The sequence below is a fragment of the Canis aureus genome, chromosome 35 (assembly GCF_053574225.1).
Source record: "Canis aureus isolate CA01 chromosome 35, VMU_Caureus_v.1.0, whole genome shotgun sequence".
NCBI classification, from domain to species: Eukaryota; Metazoa; Chordata; class Mammalia; order Carnivora; family Canidae; genus Canis; species Canis aureus.
In genome coordinates, this window is record NC_135645.1 from 3,273,979 (window position 1) to 3,289,481 (window position 15,503).

Consider the following 15,503-nt stretch of genomic DNA (forward strand, 5'->3'; position numbering starts at 1 on the left):
GATGTGGGGCGACAGAGGTCGGGGACCAGAGGCCTGAGGATGCCGGGTGCTGGGGAGCCCTTGGTGTCTCTGTGGTCCCGTCTGAGCTCAGAGAGGCCGCTCTGCAGAGGCATGGGCGCGAGTCGGAGCGGGCGCGGCTTAGAGACCCGAGGCCTGTGGGCACTGTCGTCGGCCAGCGCCTCTGGGCATCGGCATCCATGGGGATCCTGTGGGAAATCCAAATTCTTGGGCGCTTCCCTAGACCTCCTTAATCAGAAACCCTGGCAGGGACCAGAAATCCGTATTTTAACAAGGCCTCTAGGTGAGTCAGGTGCACACTTGGTGGGAGGGTTGGAGAACCCCTGTAGTCGCTCTGTGTTGGTGGTGGTGTGCCAAACTGAGACAGTGGTGGTATGAAGGGGGGGGGGGGCTGGGGATATCGTGCACCTAGCCCAGAGGTGGAACCTAGGGGACTGACGATCCGCGGGGTGCAGATGGCTGAGCGCAGGGGAGCGGAAAGGGGCAAGCGAGTTCTGGCCGTGGGTAATGAAACCGCTTCCCCCGCAGGTGTCCCTGGTGGGCTTCCTGTTCCTGCTGGGCTTATACATCTCATCCCTGGCCTCCTGTATGGGAGGACTCTACGGAGCCCCCCGGATCCTGCAGTGCATTGCCCAGGAGAAAGTGGTTCCTGCTCTGGCCTGTCTGGGGCAAGGGGTGAGTGACCATTTTTTGGAGAAATGTATGTTTTGCTGTGAACCTGATTATTGGCCAATAAATTGCTTAAGTCTCTCTGATTAGAGCCAGGGGTCAGGTTCTCCAGAGTGGGAGAGATGAGGTCATTCTCTCATCCTTGGCCTCTGGCCACCTTCAGTCAGGGCCAGGTGGACAAAGCGTCTGTCCAGGTCACAGCCACCAGGACCCCTTAGCGCTGGGTGAGCTAACAGCCATAGTGGCATCTGGGGCCCTGAGGAGCACGGAAAGGGACCGCCACACCCTTTAATAAAAACAAATTCAGAAAAAATTTTTTTTAATTTTTTATTATTAAATTTTTAATTTCCATTATTAATTTTTTAAATTAATATTATTATTATTTTAAAAACATAGAATTAAAAAAAAAACAAATTCAGGAGTCTTTAAGTTCAGAATAGAAGAAAAAGAATCTCTTGGTGAGGAGGAGAGTTGGACCTTGCAGCTCTCACTCTGCCCTTGAAATTCGCCTTCCTTGTGGGCTTGCCCTGTGATGATTTCCCACACTTTGGGCCTCTGGGCCTCCGTCAGTCCTCCTGGTCCAAGTTCTTACTGATACACAGTGCAGCTTGATTGAGTCACGGAATGATTGAACGAGACATTCCTCAAACTTAAGGGATGAGAAAAGAGACAGAGAACTCCACGTCCCAATAATGTGGTTTATGAGAGTTTGTTTCTTTTTCTCTCTCTTTTTTTAAAGATTTTGTTTGACAGAGAGAGAGAGAGAGTGAGAGAGCACAAGCAAGAGGGAGGGGGAGAGGGAGGAGAAGCAGGCTCCCCACTGGGCAGGGAGCCCGACCTGGGTCTCGGTCCCAGCACCCTGGGATCATGACCTGAGCCAAAGGCAGACACTTAACCGACTGAGCCACGCAGGTGCCCCAGTAGAGTTCATTTCCATCTTGTTGGAGCACCACAGAGGCCCTCCCCCACCCCTTTCCCACCCCAGACCCTTCTCTGTTAGGGCCACTAGTCCTCCCTTACCATCCTCCATTTCTCACGCATCCACCAGCGTGGGCTGAGTAGGAGCTCTGGCTGTCGTGTCTGTACCTTCTGTGTGGTATATGCCTTTTCTTTAATTTCATGTATTTTTATGAGGTAGTATATACATGGAGCTCAAAACTAAGAATGACATAAATGGTGTACATCGACAAATTTTGCTTCTATCATGAGTCTTTTATTATCTCTTTCTTCGCTTGTACCCATGCCCTATCGGTAGCTGTTTTTATTAGTTTTTTTAATGAATCCTCCTCTGTATTTTTTTACACAAAGACAGTGTCCTAACACATTGTTCTATACCTTTTCTCCACTTAATATAGCTTGGAAATCATCTTTTCATACAGATGCTGAAATTTTTCCATTCTTTTTCCATCACGTGGGTATGCCATAGTTTATTTAACCTGTTCCTATAGATTGACCCTTGTGTGGCTTTCAGTAAACAGTGTTACAGGGAATAGTTTTGTGTGTGTACGTGTAATTACGTGCAGATATATTTGTAGGATAAAGTTTCATAAGTGAGTTTGCTGTGGCGAAGGGGAAATGCATTTTTAATTTTTTAAAAAGATTTTTAATTTAATTATTCATGATAGAGACACAGGCAGAGGGAGAAGCAGGCTCCATGCTGGGAGCCTGACCTGGGACTTGATCCTGGGATTCCAGGATTGCGCCCTGGGCCAAAGGCAGGCACCAAACTGAGCCACCCAGGGATCCCCTACATTTTTAATTTTGATGGATATTGCCAAAACATCTTTTGTAGGAGTCGTATCATTTTGTACTTCTACCAGCATGTAGAACAGTTCCTGCGTCCTGACAGCCAGCATCACTCTTAGACGCAGGCCAAGACCAGGACTTTGTTCTGGTCCTTGGGATAAAGTTCATGAGAACAAGGGATTGTGCCCTCCTGGATCCCATGCCCCGCTTCTGGATGATCTAGGTGTGCTACACTGGATCATTTGCACTCTTGCCTAGAATTCTCTGCCCAGACGTTCCACAACCCACATCCAGAGGCTGCAAGGACCTCTTCCCTGGGCCTGTCCTTTCTAGGACCAAGGAATGGGCCACAGTCTGCATGTGCGCCTGAGCCCCCCATGGTATGGTCTGGAAAGGGTAGGAGGGGGGCTATGAGCTGGAGGCTATACACGGCCATCCTCCACTGAGGAACTCTGAGAGTGCAAGGATTCTTAACTTGAACTTGAACTTGGACTTCTCCACTGTCCTGAAGGTGTGTTTGCAAAGGAAGGAGAGAACACATTTGATTTAACGGTTTGTTAGCGTGGTTTGTAGTTGGAATATTTAGACATAGGGTGTATGGACCACTGTTTGCCCTGGGTACCACGTTCCCGGCAATCATAGTTCATTGTCAGATGTGAATTTTTGCCAGTTGTGTAGTGAGAAATGGCATCTCTGGATCCTCGTGATTTGTATTACTCTTATATGAATGAGGTTGGACATCGTTTCCTCTTAGTCATATATATGTATATATATACACATGTATATGTGTGTATTTTTAAATTTTTTTTAATTAAAAAATTTTTTTCTGTAATTGTTGGTCTTTTTCTTCTCAGTTGCTAAAAGCTCTTCTCTGCTTAGAGAGGATAACTCCTTGTGATTTGTTTTACAAATATTTTCTATAGTTTGTCATTTGCCTTTTAACTTTGAAAAATTTTTCTCACCAAAGCTTCTTTATATATGATTACGTTTTATTAGCACATTTTCCTTTTTAATGGGAGGGAGAATAAACTTTAAACAAATTTTTGAGAAAAGGGCAACTGGGTGGCTCAGTCAGGTAAGCATCTGACTCTTGACCTCAGCTCAGGTCTTGATCTCAGGATCATGAGTTCAAGCCCTGCATTAAGCTCCACAACTGGGCATAAAAACTACTTAAAAAATATATTTTTTTTGAAAAATATTCAGCATACAGAAAAGAACATGGAACCAATATGAACAGTTTAAAGAATAACTGAAGTGAAACTTCCGGCCCCCAGATGCCACCTTCCTCATGCCCTCTCCAGTCCGAGCCCTGTCCCCCGCCCTGTGGTAGCTGTAGCTACTGACCTGACTTCTGTGATCATAATTTCCTTGCTTTCTTTATAGCTCTACTCAGGAGTGGGCGAATTTTTCTGGAAAGGGCCAAAGAGTAAATACTTCAGGCTCTGCAGGCTCTGTGGTCTCTGTCATAACTAACTCTGCAATAATATCTCAAAAGTAGCCACAGACACACCTATTGGGATAGGTGTAGGCTATGTTCCAATTAAACTGCTTTATGGACATTGAAATTTGAGTTTCATGTAATTTTTGTGTATCTTAAAATATTCCTCCTCTTTTGATTTTTTTCCCCCAACTGTTTAAAAATGCAAAACCATTCTTAGCTCATGAGCATGTAGAAACAGATGGTGGCCAGATGGCCCAGGAGCCATAGTATGCTGACCCCTGGTCTGCTTCCTACATATGCATCTCTACACAGAATTGTTTAATTTTGCCTGTTTTTAAACTTCATATAAATGTGGCATGCCTCCTTCACTCAACATCATGAGATTCATCCACATTTTTGCTTTAGCAGCAGCTTGTTTATTACCATCCCTATATAGAGTTTCCTCATTTGCTAGAATTTATTTATCCATTCTGCTGTTGATGGACATTTGGGCTGTTTCTAATTTGGGACTGCTACAGACGGTACAACGAACATACACTGGGAGACAGGTTCACATGTAGAGGTCTTCCAGACTGTAGACCTGTTATTAGAATTGCTAAGCTATAAGGTATATATATTTCCACTTGCTAGATAACACCAAACTCTTTTTTCCAAAGTGCTCGTATTAATTCACACTCCTATCAGCAGTGGATAAGCGCTCCTGTCCCTCTATGTTTGTGCCAATGCTTGATATTATCATACTTTTAAATTCTTGCCAATCTGGTGGATGTTTAATGGAATCTCCCTATGGTTTTAATTTGCATTTCCTTGATTACTTAATGAGATTGGGTACCTTTCATATGTTGAATAGACATTCTTTTGCTCATTTTTTTTAGTGGGTTGTCTTCTTCTCATTATTATTTTTTTTTCTTCTTCTTCTCATTATTTTGTAAGGATTCTTTAACATTCGGGGTTACCCTTTGTCAGTTATATATGTGGCAAATATCTTTTCCCATTCTGTGGCTTGTTTTTTCATTCTTTATGATGCCATTTGGTGACAGACATTCATGTTTGACTATTATAACACTTCACAGCCTGCCCTTGTCAATGTCTTGGCCTGGATCATTAGCCTTTCCTTTTACTCCACACCCTCCTTTTAGGTTCTCTTCAGTTTCTAAGGATTTAGTTTATTCTTAGTAGATTTATTGTTAGAGTATGTTAAACAGCTGTAGTAGATCTACTGAAAAATGTAATCCTCAAAGTCAGTAAAAGTGTATTTTTACTTCTTATTTTTTTTCTCCCAGAGTTTTACTCTGAAGCTCTAGGGCAGGTGTTTCAGGTTAACAGAGGCTCTGAACCTTGGAGACTCCGGCTGATGACTGTTGTCTTCATCCTGTGACTTTAAAGGCTGCTCCCTATTCTGACCGTCAGCTAGGGGGAATGCACCTGGAGGAACACATGTGGGAGGTTTACAGGTCAGGTCTGGATATGGCTTATGTGTCTGCCCCTCCTCTTGCAGACTGTTGGCTGTAAAGGAGGTGGGAGCAGTGGTTAGATGCTGTACATATTCTAAGGGTAAAGCTGACAGTATTTGCTAATGGAGAATGAGAGAATGAGAAAAGGCATCAAGAATTTTGCTTGACTGAGCAGCCAGAAGGATGGAATTGCTGTTTTCTGAGACAGAGACTATAGAAGGAGTAGATCTGTTGGGTGGGAGATTGGGGGTGAGCAGTTTGGTTTGAGATCTATGAGATCCTATTAGACATCAATGAAAAATGTTGAGTAGACAGTTGAATATTTAGGTCTGGATTTCAGGGGAACATTTCAGGCTGGAGATTCAAATGTGGGAGTTAAAAACATAAACCTGGTGTTTAAAGTCAGAAGCCTGGATTGAGATCACCAAGGATGGAAATCGAGGTAGAGAAGAGAAAGAGCCCAACGATGGAGCCCTGGGCTACATTTTTTTTTTTTTTAAGAGAGAAAGAGTGTACGCATGAGCATGGGAGTGTAGGTGGTTAGGTGGTGGGGGGAGGCCAAAGGGAGAGGCAGAGAATCCTCAGCAGGCTCCATGACCTGAGACACTGAGATCATTACCTGAGCTAAAATCAAGAGTTGGATGCTTAACCCTGCCCTGGGCTACTTTTTTTTTTTTTTTTAAGATTTTATTTATTTATTTGAGAGAGAAAGAGAATGAGTGGGGAGCGGCAGAGGAACACATGTGGGAGGTGAGTGGGGAGCCTGACACAGGGCTTGATCCCAGGACCCCAAGATCGTGACCTGAGCCGAAGGTAGACACTTGACCAACTAAGCCACCCAGGTGCCCCCTGGGCTACTATAAATGTAGATTTCAGAGATGTGGAGAGCCAGCCCTGAGAACTAAGAGGGAGCGGATAATGGGGAGCGAGGCAAATCAGGAGAAGCTAGGCAAAGAAAGTCTTTCAAAGATCAGGGAGTGATCAGCTGGGTCAAATGTAATTCTTAGGTCAAGGAAGATGAGGACGGAGAAGTGACTACTGCTTTGGGTCCAAGAACCATGTCAGTGACGTGATGAGTAGTTTCTGTGGAGTGACAGATTCCATGGGGTTAGCACGTATCTTCCACTGTTATTGTCCCACAGGTCCCCACCCCCACCTCCACTAATAACAGACGTATATAAGCGCGCATGTGTGAGAGCGTGCAGGTTTAGTTTCACGATTTCCCTGCCGCCAGTGATTCTATTGCATCTTCCAAGGTCTCCCATCCCCTTCAAGTCATTTCCCCCATTATAACCTGGGAACTTTGCACCGCTCTGATTTCCAAGACTGATGCTAAAACCCATGAAGGACAAAAGGAGAAATATTTGGGAAGTCCAAGTTCTATATGCTAATTCCCCATATTAGTAGTTATGAAAACAGCCAATATCCACTGTTGGGAGCCAACTGTGTGTCAGTGCTGTGTCAAGCATTTTATGTGCATTAGCTCTGATCTCACAATAACCCCAGGAGTTGAGTATTATTATCCCAATTTGTTAACTGATCTGTAGAATCATAGTAGAAGTAGTAGAAGTGGTTGTGCCACTATCATATAATGTGATTTTCTTCTGAAATTTCATAGTCTTGCATGTTATTTTTGTTTCTGCAGAAAGGGCCAAATAAAACACCCATAGCTGCCATCTTCCTGACAAGCTTAGTGACCATGGCCTTTGTCCTTGTGGGCCAGGTGAATGTGCTAGCCCCCATCGTCACCATCAACTTCATGCTGACGTATATTGCAGTGGACTACTCCTACTTCTCCCTGTCCATGGCTCCCTGCAGCCTTCGCCAGGTACCTGAGTCAGTGCACAGGGAGGGCACGGGGGCTCTCCACTGCTCTGAGCACCTGCTCTTGGAGAAGGCTCCCAGCTATGGCTCTGAGGGCACTGTCCAAAGCCTCCCTGAGGGCACTCTACTAGAATTCACCAAAGACATGGATCAGCTCCTCCAGCTAACCAGGAAGCTTGAGAATAGCCAGCCCAGGCACGGAGACAGTGATGGGACCCCAGAAAGTAAGAAGGAGAAACACAAGAAGGCCACCAAGCAAACCCTACAAGATAGCTTCCTTTTGGACCTCAAGTCCCCAGCTTCCTTCCCTCCTGAGGGCTCTGACAGGTTGCCTACTACCTCCGGGGAGGGACAGGAGGCCTACTGGAACAAGCAGAGTGCCAGGAGTGAAGGGGTTCAGCCTGAAGGAGCATGTGGTGAACAACTCATCTCTGAGCCAACGGACCAGCCTGGCCCAACTGGAGAAGGTGAGTGCCTTGGAATCACATTAGGGCCTCCTTATTTGGGATAACCTCACCTACTTGGTTATCACAATCCCCTTTCATGACCTTAGTCAGTTCACTTGATAGCTGGGTTTAAAATCCTTTTCAGTTTTGCGTGATATTTATTTTTTAACGTTATATTCAAATATCAGCTGAATTTTTAATTCTACTCTGTTACAGTTGATTTCAAATAGAAATTTCTGTCTATCCTTGTACGGTAGAGCTGGGAGCCATGGTTAATAATTGAACAATTATTTCATTTTTACTCAAAAATCAGCTGAGATATAATATCAATACAAATGAGACTAATTTTTCCTTTCAGGAGAAGTGGAAATGTAACAAACTGTCTGCCTTAGTAGGTTTTGTCTGTGGAAGATGAATTTCCCAAACCAGGCAAGAAAGGATAGAGAAAAAAATAGCCAAAGGAACACAGCTTTGCTTTGCTTTCTGAGATCTACAAACATGGAGACACAGAGAAAGACTCTCAAAGAGAGGCTTACAGGGTATGAGAAATTCTGAGAGAAAGAAAGAATTCATAATTTTGAGTCTTCCTCATTCCAGATGCTTTACATATGTTATTTCATGTAATATAATAGATATTATATTTTTCAACTTTACAAGTGAAGACCCTGAGGCCCATTGGGGTCACAGAGAAGTCTCAGAGCTCATACTTTGTACAGCAGATGTCATACCCAGGTCCACCTTTATGTGAAGCCCATTACATACCCTGCCCCTTGAGCTCTGTGTAGACAAGTGTGAGCAAAGAGGAGGAGACAGAGGGACACAGAAAGAGATGTCTAAAAACAAAAACTTTACATTCTCCCATACACTTGCTTTTCCTTCTTCATCTCCAGATTGGTGGAAGGTTTTTTGTTTTTTTTTTTAAATTTTATTTTTTAATAAGTTTATTTTTTATTGGTGTTCAATTGGCCAACATATAGAATAACACCCAGTGCTCATCCCGTCAAGTGCCCCCCTCAGTGCCCGTCACCAGTCACCCCCACCCTCCGCCCACCTCCCCTTCAAATTGGTGGGAGGTTTTTAATGATAGGAGCATTATCAAAATTTTAAGAATTATTTTATTTTTATCAAAGTAATCATACAATTTTAATAAGCCAGGTGGAATGAAAAGTAACATAATCGGGGAGCTTGGATGAGTGTCTGATTTTGGCTCAGCTCATGATGTCAGGGTTGTGGGATCAAGCTCCACAATGAGCTCTGTGCTCTCCTGGAGTCTGCTTGAGATTCTCTCTGTCCCTCTCCCTCAGTCCCTCTCTCTGCTTGCATGGCCACGCACATTCTTTCTTTCTCTCTCTCAAATAAATAAGTCTTTTTTAAAAAAATAACATAATCAGAAATAGTAGTCCCTGCTCTTCTATACCATCCTTTGTACCCTTCTCTGTTCCCTAGTCCCACTCCTAGAAAATCCCACTTTCAACCAAAAAGTTACTGCTTCTGTCACATTCATGTTACTAAATAATATATTTGTATTTCTACTTCTTGATGTGTCAGTTTCAGATATCATCTTTTGACTTCCTACTATGGTAAGTGAAGCTTTAATTCATTTATGCCACTCTGATTTCTCATCGAATGTCCCAGTGTACTTATATCACAGTTTTTGATCAATTTAATAGCTAGCATTTCTATTACCATGATTAAGTAAATATTGCCTAACTCTGAGCCATATATTATACTGTGATTATATTTTCTTTTTTGTTCAACCTTCTTTGTTTCCTGGAGTTAATAGTTGCCTTGTTCTTTATTTGCTTGGTTTTCTGTCATCATTTTTCTCTAAATGCTTGGGCAGATATATCAAATGCTTAATGTTATTTTCCAAATGCTTGAATTCTTCAGAAATCAAACATATTCATTTCTTTTTTTCCTTTGTCCTATGGCTGTCACCCTGTTCCAGTCTAGACTATCTGTTCTCTAAGCCTGCTACAAAGGAATTATCTTGGAATTTCGCTCTTCTTCTATGTCAGATCCAGGGAACAAGAGATTTTTTTGAATACAATATTGTACCAGATTTTTGCCTTTTTTTTTTTTTCTGACTCAGCATTGAATGATCTCCCTATGTTTGAAGAATTACCAGTGTTATAAGTCTTGGTGAGAGGCAAAGCAAGTATTTCACACTCAAAACTGAAGATGTCAGATAACTCACTTTTCCAACCTCTCCTACAGCTAAGAGTTCCAGGAGGGGGGCAAGGCTCTGCTAATCAGATGAGCCCCCTTACATCTGGAATTGGGAACGGAAACCTGAATAATGGGAACTTCAAGGAACTCTCTAAAAGCCTGATGGTAGCTGCAGATGACTGCATACCTGGCTCCAGTGTCTAGGGCTTTCAGAATCAGTGGGCAACTTCAGTGTCTGTACCTTGGTGACTGTCATAGTAGTGTCTCTCCTAGACTGCTCTGACATATAATTTTGAGTGATTTTGAGATTATCAAAATCAAAATCAATCAATCAATTTTGAGAAATATGATTTCTGGCTATAGAGCCCTGAACTTACTTTGCCAGCCTTTCCAGCAATTCTCAGGGGGAAGGCTAGTAAATATGTTTTTACCTGATTATTTTGCTGCTTCGTATGAAATTGTGTGGGTTTTTTCCAAAGGAAGAAGGAGAGACTGGATAGCAACAATCAGTTTGTGTCACAATTGCCATGGTTTTAATTTCTAAGAGGTTTTGGTTTAACTCAATTTGTCCTTATGCTATATTTTAAAGAGATTTATTTATTTGAGAGAGAGAGAGAAAGCATGAGTGGGGGGGAGGTGGAGAGAATCTCCAACAGATTCCCCAGTGTGTGGAGCCCAATGTGAGGCTCACTCCCAGGACCCTGAGATCATGACCTGAGCCAAAATCAAGAGTCAGATGCTTAACTGACTGAGCCACCAGTGCCCCATCCCAACCTTTTAAAAAATTGGAACATCATCTCGTTCTTGTTTTGTGGGCACAATGGCTTATATTATCACTCTAGTGATATTACTTATTCACCCTTTAGTCTTTTTATGCTCTCTTTATTGACCTGTGTTCTCTAGATCCTTTTTTCTTTGACTTGGCCTTTCTCTCTCTCTCTTATACAAGAAGCTTTACTAAAATGTCTGTTGATTTTTACGTTTCTTTTCCTACTCGGAAGTGAAGTACTAAAAAGCTGTTTGGAAGACATGCATACTGGACAAGACTTGTTGTTTGGGGCACCTCACTATAGAATGATTAGGAAGTAAGCTAGCTTTTTTCACAGGAGGACCCCAAAATGTGACTATCTAGAAGTTTCCTCTGGACTCTTTATTTCTTCCAGAGAAGAGTGCCTATTTATTTTTTTTAAGATTTTTTATTTTATTTATTCATGAGAGACACATAGAGAGAGAAAGAGAGAGAGAGAGAGAGGCAGAGACACAGGCAGAGGGAGAAGCAGGCTCCATGCAGGGAGCCTGACGGTGGGACTCGATCCTGGGTCTCAAGGACCAGGCCCTGGGCTGAAGGCAGGTGCTAAACCGCTGAGCCACCCGGGCTGCCCAAGAAGAATGCTTTAATCTCCTGTCTCACCCAGATGGCTGCTTGCATTCAGGGAGCAGGGGAAAGTAGGGGAGTTAAGAGTGTCTTACTGTTTAAGAACAGACTAATTTAATTCCCTAGTTTCTAGCTCTGTTCACCCAATCTTTGCTGTGCCTGGTGTCCCAAGTCCAGGCACTCACAGGTTTGATTTCTTGAGAGGAAAGGGGTCAGACAAAGAAGGAGTTGTTACTTAGCTGTGTGGGCAGAAGAAAGGAACCTGGTGTCCAGCTGCTTCAGATACAGTCTTGCAACCAGTCCTCTGTACCTTACTGTGTCCCAGGGACATGGCACGGCCTGGTCTTCACCTTTGCTGGCGTCTACCAGTGTGCATGGCACTGCTCCTTGCCAGTACCCTCTCTGTAGGCCCTAGAGTTCATCCTCTCCTGCTCTGCTCACTCTGTTACCATTCCTCTGTCACTTTTCCATCTTCCAAGTCTTGCTTTTATCTTTTCTTTATCATTCTCCTTGCATTTGTGAGTTTATACCTATTTAATTCCTTTTCCGTCTTCTCAGTGGGTTTTTAGGAGAGACGTGGTCAGTTTCATCGAGGAAGCATCTGCTGCCCAGTTGCCCAATCATAGAAATGTCATAGCTGTTGACCACTCCCTCTCTTCTACCCTCACTGCCTGTGCCTTAGTGCAGACCCTTCCCATCCAGTACCCAGGCTCTTGCTAAGTCTACAAACCAGGCTCCTGCCTCCAGGTCCTCCCACAGCTTGTTTCTTCTTCTCATTGTCCATTGAATTATCTTCCTAAAATGAAACCCTCATCATGTGTCTCTTACTTAAAAACCTTCAGCAGAATCTAATCGAATCCATTGAAAGTCCAAGATCCTTTGTGTGATTTGCAGAGTTCTTTACAACCCTGCCCTGTACTACCTTTTTGGCCATTTTTCTCATGACAGCCCATACTCTGTATTTCATTACACCTAGATGAGTGCTCTAAACACATCTTTTTCTTTATTCCTTCCTGCCTGTGCATATGCTGTTCCATCTTCACAGTTGCTTCACCTCCTGCTTGTCCATCTAGAACAACTCCAACTTATAGTTTAAAATCCATCGAACTTTTTGTACCCATTTACACCCCCTCTGAGAAGGCTTTCCTGATTTCCTCTCCTAGCAAGCATAACATTTGATCCATGCTAGTAGTATGAAGAATTAGCACATTGTTTTATACATTTAGATCAAATTTGTTTACACATTTGTCTTCAGGCCTATTTGTCTGTCTGTCTTAAGGAAAAGAAATAATTAGTTTTATTCCTTTACCTCTAGACTGTGAGCTTCCTTTGGTCACAAGCCATGTCTTTCCACCTGATATTTATCACAGTATTATAGTACAAAGCATGCAACAAGCACCCCATAAGGCTGAATTGATGCACAAGTGAGAAAATAGTAGCTTAAAAAAATGAAACACTGATCAATAAAGTAGGATAGAAACAGTTACACTATTATAAGAACCCAATCTGGGATCCCTGGGTGGCTCAGCGGTTTAGTGCCTGCCTTTGGCCCAGGGCATGATCCTGGGGTCCTGGGATCGAGTCCCGTGCCAGGCTCCCTGCATGGAGCCTGCTTCTCCCTCTGCTTGTGTCTCTGTCTCTCTCTCTCTCTCTCTCTTTCTCTTTCATGAATAAGTAAATAAATATATTTTTAAAAAAGAACCTAATCTGTGACAGACCAGATGTCATACAATAATAAGAATCAAATCACTATTAAGTAAACATTGTTGAAATTAAATGGATCAAAAGGATTAACTTGGGCTGTATTTTATACCTTATATAGCCATAAATTCCTTATTTATAACAGCTGTGCAAGAGAGATATTTCTGACTATTGAAGACATCATCAAAGACAAAAAGGATCTGATTAAATAGAAATAAAAAACATTTGTACAACACAGTGTCACAGAAGGAAACAATTATTCTGACAAGCACAGCTGATAAAAGCATACCTTCCAGTGCATATTATTTTTAAAAATAGGAAGGTCAAAATCCAGATTCTACTAAAGAGAAGTGTGCAGATGAATATACAATTTACATCTGAAAAATCAATGCCCAGACTCTTTCATTGTTCATTCAACAAACTTTTATTGTTAAGTGTTAAATATTGTTGGTAGTTAAAAATAGCCAGTATTTTTCGAGCATGTCCCATGTTTTTGGCACTGAGATAAGCACTTAACAGATTATCTCATCTAAGTTCAGAGTTAGGCATTGTTATTATCTCCTTACAGAGGCTAAGAGAAGTTAAACATTTGCTCAGAATATGAGACAGTTAGAATTTGAACCCAGGTCCTTTTCACTTTAGAATCTGTGCTCTTGGGATCCCTGGGTGGCGCAGAGGTTTGGCGCCTGCCTTTGGCCCAGGGCGCGATCCTGGAGACCCGGGATCGAATCCCACGTCGGGCTCCCGGTGCATGGAGCCTGCTTCTCCCTCTGCCTGTGTCTCTGCGCCTCTCTCTCTCTCTCTCTCTCTCTGTGTAACTATCATAAAAAAAAAAAAAAAAGAGTTGCATGCTGACTCTCATTTGAAAAAAAAGAATCTGTGCTCTGAACCACTACAAAAAATGTATGCTGCTTGCTGTTAGTATTTGTTATAAACTAGGCCATCGTATTAATTCAAAGAACACAGATTAAGCTACCTTTAAAATATCATTGCCCATCTATTAAGCTATCGAAAATTTAAGTAAAAAATAGTAGATCTGTGGTAATCAGGTTTATGTACACATGCTGGAAGCACTCCAGTGAATTCATTCTTTCTAGATCTGTCGATTAAAGTTTTTCATTAAATTTGGGAGCCATTATTTCTGCAAATATTTTTTCTGCTCTTCTTTTTCTTTCATATCTCTATGGGACTCTCACTACACATTAATTGATATACTTTACATTGTCCTCCAGGGCTCTGTTTCTTTTTCTTCCATTTTTTTTCTCTCTGTTCTTCTGCTTGGATAATTTCTACTGATCTATCTTCAAGTTCACTGGTACTTTCTTCTGCTGTCTCAAATCTGCTGTTGAGCCCATATAGTAAAGCTTTTGTTTATGTTATTGTACTTGCTAACTGTAGAATTTTCATTTGCTTTTTTTAGATTTATTTATTTATTTGAGAGAGAGAGTGTGCATATGTGCATGTGGGAGTGGGAAGTGGGACAGAAAGCGAGGGAGAGGGACAAGCAGGCTCCCTGGATTCTGACTTGGGGCTTGATCTCATGACCCTGAGACCATGACCTGAGCCAAAATTAAGAGTCTGATGCTTAGCTGGCTGAGCCCCCCAGGTGCCCCTCATTTTTATTGTAATGTTTATGTGTCTCTGTTGATATCCTCTATTTTGAAAGTCCTTGTCATCATATTTTCCTTAAGTCACTGACATTGTATTTTTTTTTAAAGATTTTATTTATCTATTTGAGAGAGAGTGAGAGAGCAAGCATGAATGAAGGGAGGGGCAGAGGGACAGGCAGATGCCCGCTGAGTGGGGAGCCCAACACAGGGCTTGATCCCAGGCCCTAAAATTGACCTGAGCTGAAGTCAGACACTTAACTGACTGAGCCATCCAGGAGCCTTTGACATTGTTTTTTTTTTTTTTTTTTTTTTTAATTCTTTGAACATAATTTAAAAAAAAGATTTTTATTTATTTATTCATGAGAGATACAGAGAAAGAGGCAGAGACACAAGCAGAGTGAGAAGCAGGCTCTATTGTGGAGCCTGATGCAGGACTCGATCCCAGGACCTGAGCCAAAGACAGACGCCCAACCACTGAGCCTCCCAGGTGCCCCTGAACATATTTATTATACTAGCTGCTTTGAAGTCTTTGCTAAATCCAACACCCAGGCCCACTCAGTGTTTCTTTGGATAGGAAATGGGTCAATTTCCTATTTCTTTGCATGTCTTATAATTTTTGGTTGAATACTAGACAATTTAGGTAATGCAGTATGACAACTCCTGATTCTGCTGTTTCCAGGTTTTTGTTTGTTTTAGTAAATTTTCTGGATTTGAACTATGGGATCTGTCTCCTTTGTGGTATGTAGATTCTGATGTCCTTACTCAGATTTTTATTCTTATTTTTAATTTTTAGCCTGGCTTCCTGGGGGTTGACCTTGAGTCTGTATGGCTCATAAGGCTCCACTGTCTGCCGGTGGATCTGTGTGGAGGTTGGCAAGCAAAGTTGCAGCTAGTTCTTCAGTCTCCCCTGGCTTTTACTTTTTGCCAGTCTCTCTTTGGGCCCCCCAGGCAGGAGCATAGTTTGCCATCCAGCCAGGGAAATAGGGGGGGATATAGTCCTTGTATAGCCCTTCTATGGCTCTCTCATTTCTAAATATTTCCATTAAATTT

General features: G+C 42.5%; 1 protein-coding gene across 1 annotated transcript in view; it reads left to right on the top strand.

Moving 5' to 3' along the window:
- The window catches only part of SLC12A8 (solute carrier family 12 member 8), a 111,315-nt gene that overhangs the window by 82,005 nt on the left and 13,807 nt on the right, over nt 1-15,503 (top strand). The window contains exons 8-9 of the mRNA XM_077884556.1: nt 547-693; nt 6,974-7,619. Of these exons, the coding sequence (XP_077740682.1) occupies nt 547-693; nt 6,974-7,619 (793 nt within the window). The remainder of the gene's footprint in view (nt 1-546; nt 694-6,973; nt 7,620-15,503) is intronic.